Source organism: Pieris napi, chromosome Z (assembly GCF_905475465.1).
Source record: "Pieris napi chromosome Z, ilPieNapi1.2, whole genome shotgun sequence".
Taxonomy (NCBI): Eukaryota; Metazoa; Arthropoda; class Insecta; order Lepidoptera; family Pieridae; genus Pieris; species Pieris napi.
The window spans coordinates 1,309,780-1,314,679 of NC_062259.1; the positions used below are offsets into that span (position 1 = coordinate 1,309,780).

The window sequence follows — 4,900 nt, forward strand, 5'->3', positions numbered from 1 at the left end:
TGCTCGATAGACTTGTTATATATATATATATATATATATATATTGTTTTTTTAAACTATTATTTATTTTTTAGTTAAATTTTTTTTATTTTTTTTTTCGGATTATTGCATTGTCATCAATCTTTGACAGGTGCGCAAAGTTTGAATTAAATCTGTCCGTTAAAAGTGGGTCAAAATCGAGTCCGAAGGAGTCGGTTACATACATACATACATAAAGCGTGTAATAATAATAAACCCTTCGTGGTTGCCGCAAAAATGCTTACAAGATAATTGCAAATACAGACTTTTTTTTATTGTGTCAATATTTATTCTACTCTTATCAAGCAGGTCTTTGTGAAATGGCATAACGTATAAGATTAGAAAATTTCTCCCTATTAAAACAACTCCAGTACAAGTAGCCTAATGATCAGACGTATGGCGGATCTTCTCACATTCTAAAGAAAGTTACTGTCAGAGCTGCCCATACAGAACAGTTTTTGGCGTGGGGTTTATATGACAAATGTGAAACGATTCTGGGCAGCCCCCGGAAGTGTAAAGATTGTTATAGGAAAATTATACTCTAATAAGTGATATAAGATAAGCCACCACTAAAATCCAATCATTCACTTTATCCTCATTGTGAACACAGCGTTACTTGTGTAATTTCTTTATAATTCGAGAATTTCTATAGTTTTAGCACATTCAGAAATATGTCTTTGAGGAACGTTTTCCTAGTTGGTTTCGTGCTTTGCGGGGCGACTCTTGGTAAGCAATTCAGACTTTTAAGTAATTTGATTAATAATTCTAATAAATTGAACCTATATATATATATTAATAACAAGATGAACCACAAATTCGAAGACAGCTGTACCAATTCGAGAATTATTATTTATTTCTTGAAATCTGGGAAATGTTTTTATGTAGCTACTAAAAATAGAGGCTCAATAAAAACATCATATTATAACAGTTACTATGTAATAATTATCAATCATATTATAGTCGTGATCATACCATGTCGGCCGGTTAAATCATGCTAAACTTCTTGGCGCAGACGAAGACGTCTATATATCCTGATAAAATAAGGTTTTAATGCTATTGTAAATAGTTTAACGTTAACAAATTGCTTTCGAAGAGAAAAATATTTCACTATTTCTATTTTAAAGCCGCAGAAATATCAAAGAACGATGACCGCCAAGGCCCTGAAGAGGAAATGGGGGACGCGGCCGGACGCGTCGTGGGTGGGACAAACGCACGGGATGGGGCTTTCCCATACCACGTATCTATACAGCGTATAAATCGAGATAACTTCCCCATCTGTGGTGGCGCCATCATTGCTGACAGATGGATCCTGACTGCAGCACATTGCTTTAAAGGGTAAGCGAAGTGAAATACGTTGATTGCTTAGCGACTTGATTTGTAGGAAATTAGTAGGAGTAGCGCAGTATTTTTAAATAAATTTATTTCTGAATATAATTTCCTGAATAAATATTGACTATCTTTCGAATGAATTTAATTCTATTGACGTAAAAACAATTTCAGAATATCAGCAAATGAGTTAAGCATTTTGGCAGGAACTAATCACAAAAAGTCTGGAGGTAGGAGATACAAAATTGACAAAATTGTGCGACATGAAAAATTTACTTCAAACCCGCTTGTAAATGATATTGCTCTGTTGAGAACCAAAGGGAACATTAAATTTACAGAAAAAGTTAAAGCTATCGAAGTAGCCAAGGAAGACCCCAAACCAGGGGACAAGTGTAAATTATCTGGATGGGGATTCACCAACGTAAGTAAAATCTTGGGAATAAAGAAGCAACATAATTTCTCACTAAACATGACTCAGATAATTTTTAAGTTTCCTCAACGGACGTCGAGGCAGAATACGAAATTTCTTCCGCAGAATACGTATCACCTCGACGTCCCTTCCAAAACTGCCTTGCGATTCTGTAACTCACTTTCGAACTCACAAGCAATAAACTACAAGCTCCCTTCTTATCAGAATTTCAAATCATAAAATGACTGCTTCACGACTGATTTAAGCGCGACCGGCGATGCGAAAACCGCTGTGTGAGTTCGAAAAGTGAGTTACAGAATTGCAGGGCTGAGCTTTTTTAAGACAGGTTTTGCGCGCACCATCACTATGTGCAAAGCTATTGTATTTTTACTACAAAAATTAGTTGTTTGTAGTAAACACGAATAAACTGCAGCCTGGCGACACATTTGTGAATGTCCATGGGTAGCGATAACACTTAAAATCAGGGGAAGATCAAATATCCAATATATAAAATTCTCGTGTCGCGGTGTTTGTAGTTAAAGTCCTCCGAAACGGCTACACCGATTCTCATGAATATTTGTGTGCATATTGGGTATGTCTGAGAATCGGACAACATCTATTGTTCATCCCCCTAAATGTTAAGGGTTGTCCAGTGTCCACCCCTAAATTATTATTTTTTTTAATTTTTAGATTATTTTTTAATTTTTTTGTGATACAGCATTAAGAAATACATACGACCCCTAATTTTCACCCCTCTACGATCAACCCCTATTTTTTATTATGTGAATTTATAAAAGTTTTTGCGGCTTGGAGTTTTGATAAGTTCAAATAGTAAAAAATCATTTTTATTTCAGAAATATAAAAACGTAAAATATAGACCCAGTCCCAACTTATTGCAATGGTTGGAGGTAAAAATTATATCCGAGAAAGACTGTAAAACTACTTATTTAAAAAGCTATGAAAAGAATTTCCCTATTACTGCCAACCACATCTGTACTCTTAACAAGGACGGCGAAGGTTTTTGCCAAGTAAGTAATTCATATCTGGTGCTGCCAAGTCATGCAAACAGGTTCAAAATCCTTTTCTCGAAAGGGGTCAGGCTATTCGACTTCGTTGTGAGTTAAAGGATTCTGACTAATCAAATTTTCTTGACAGACTGAGCCATCGTCAAAACTAGGCATTTCTAGCAAATATAGAAGCTTCAAAATTATAACTAAATTAGTGCTAGTGTACTAAAAAGAAAAAACTTGAGAGGTGTCAAGGAACACCCGGATGGAACGAAGTTCCTTTCGATTAATTCATATTTTAAATGGTATCATAACAGTACGATAGATTTTCTCGACACTAGTATTATATTTCATCGTCTATTAAAGTTTTAAGAGACCAGGAATCTAGAAGAGGAAGAAGTATGATGTCCTTGTGCTACGCTGGGATTAAATAGTAAAATAACCTAAATATAAAATTAAGTGGCACAATTAATAAGCATATTTCGTATTTCGTGGTTCAGATATTTTAATTCAGTCTCATCTGGTTCATCTCCTTGTATAAGGTGTTCTCGTTGTTATATTAGTTCACTAAGTTTTGAATTCGCAGAATTACAATGAATATTTTTTAAAGGTATTGTATTTTGCAAGGAAACTAGGGACCCCGCATTTATTGTACAGGGATTCTAGTGTACGTTTACTACGACTAATTTAGTTAATAGATTCCAAAAATAATTTAAATTTCTTGTCCCTACGAAAATAAAAAAAAAGCCAACATCACGAGGTGTTTCCTGGCGGTCACCCATCCAAGTACTGACCTTTCCCGGCGTTGCTTAACTTTGGTGATTGGACGAGAACCGGTGTATTACAATAGCAAATAGCAAAAAAGTGTCGTGACAACTTTTCGTAAGAATTTTTTCCGTCTAGCCCCCATTCACAACGCGCGATAAGGAACTTCGTTCCAAAACTAAAATCTTATGTAATTTCGGTCCTATTTTCATATTATATTTAAATACTATTTATTTAAAACACACGAGGTTTTAATATGATATGGTCGATGATGTTGTTAGGTTAGCTTATTACGTAATAACTTAAGACAGAAGCTCCCTCAAGTAGGGACTGAATTAACCGACTTAAATGGATATCACAACTTTACTTTAGTACCTTTTTGTATTGTTAGTGTATACGTACATGTTAAGTTTTTCATAGCACGTTTATTAGTATAATTCTCCATTTTTAGACATGACGAGACTCAGAATTTTTCGTCTTAACACACTCTAACTTTTTTCTTTAAAATATCTTGTTAATACACTATAGTCTATGTAAATCTTCTGGTTTCAACGTACGACTCTCATCCCTATGAACGTAGGTTTGATCCCTGGCTGTGCACCAATGAACTTTCTGTCTGTGCCCGCATTTGTACGGAAGGTGAAGGAAAGCATCGCGAGGAAATCGGCATGCCTTAGATCCAAAAGTTAGGAACAGAAGGTGATCACCTACTTTCCTATAAGAAGTGATCAGGATACGATACAGATACGGATACAGAAATCTGAGGCGAAATATATATTATATATACCAAGGGGTTTAGTTATTTATATAATATATTTAACTCAGAGATAATGTTCTTAGGACAACCAAGAAGCGAACTTTTAAGTTTATTCGTTGTAATACGAAAATACATATTATCTTTCCTTATTACAATTTTTTTTTGGCGTTTTCCACCTTACGCTCTTAATCTCCCACGATTTCAGGGTGATGGTGGTGGAACTTTGGAGTGCAACAACAAATCTTCTGGTATCATCTCATGGAACATTCCGTGTGCTCAAGGACACCCTGATGTCTACACAAGAACCAGCAAGTACAGCACCTGGATTCAGAAGAACATGGAGGCCAATAAGCCCTGATAAGTCCCGACAATTGATACAATGACGTCTTATTATCATTAAATGTTTTATTTCTATAATTATTTAATGATTGCCAAAGTGTGTCCTATGCGAAGCTTTTAACCGCTTCTCAATAAGTCCACTAAATGTACAAATAAATAATTTTCGTTGCAATGCGAGAACAAATTCTATATTATTACTATCCTTTAGACTTTAACTGTGGAACTTGCCGATACCTTTATTTTAAGACGTTTTTAATCTGACTGACTTTACAGCCTTGCG

At 35.1% G+C, this 4,900-nt stretch overlaps 1 protein-coding gene across 1 annotated transcript; it reads left to right on the top strand.

Moving 5' to 3' along the window:
- Positions 1–656: 656 nt before the first annotated feature.
- LOC125062532 (chymotrypsin-2-like) lies at positions 657–4,698 on the top strand. The gene is made up of 5 exons (XM_047668530.1): positions 657–743; positions 1,142–1,352; positions 1,518–1,764; positions 2,607–2,780; positions 4,487–4,698. The coding sequence occupies exons 1-5, from the start codon at positions 689–691 to the stop codon at positions 4,637–4,639; spliced, it is 840 nt and encodes a 279-aa protein (XP_047524486.1). The 5' UTR covers positions 657–688; the 3' UTR covers positions 4,640–4,698.
- The last annotated feature ends 202 nt before the right edge of the window (positions 4,699–4,900 follow it).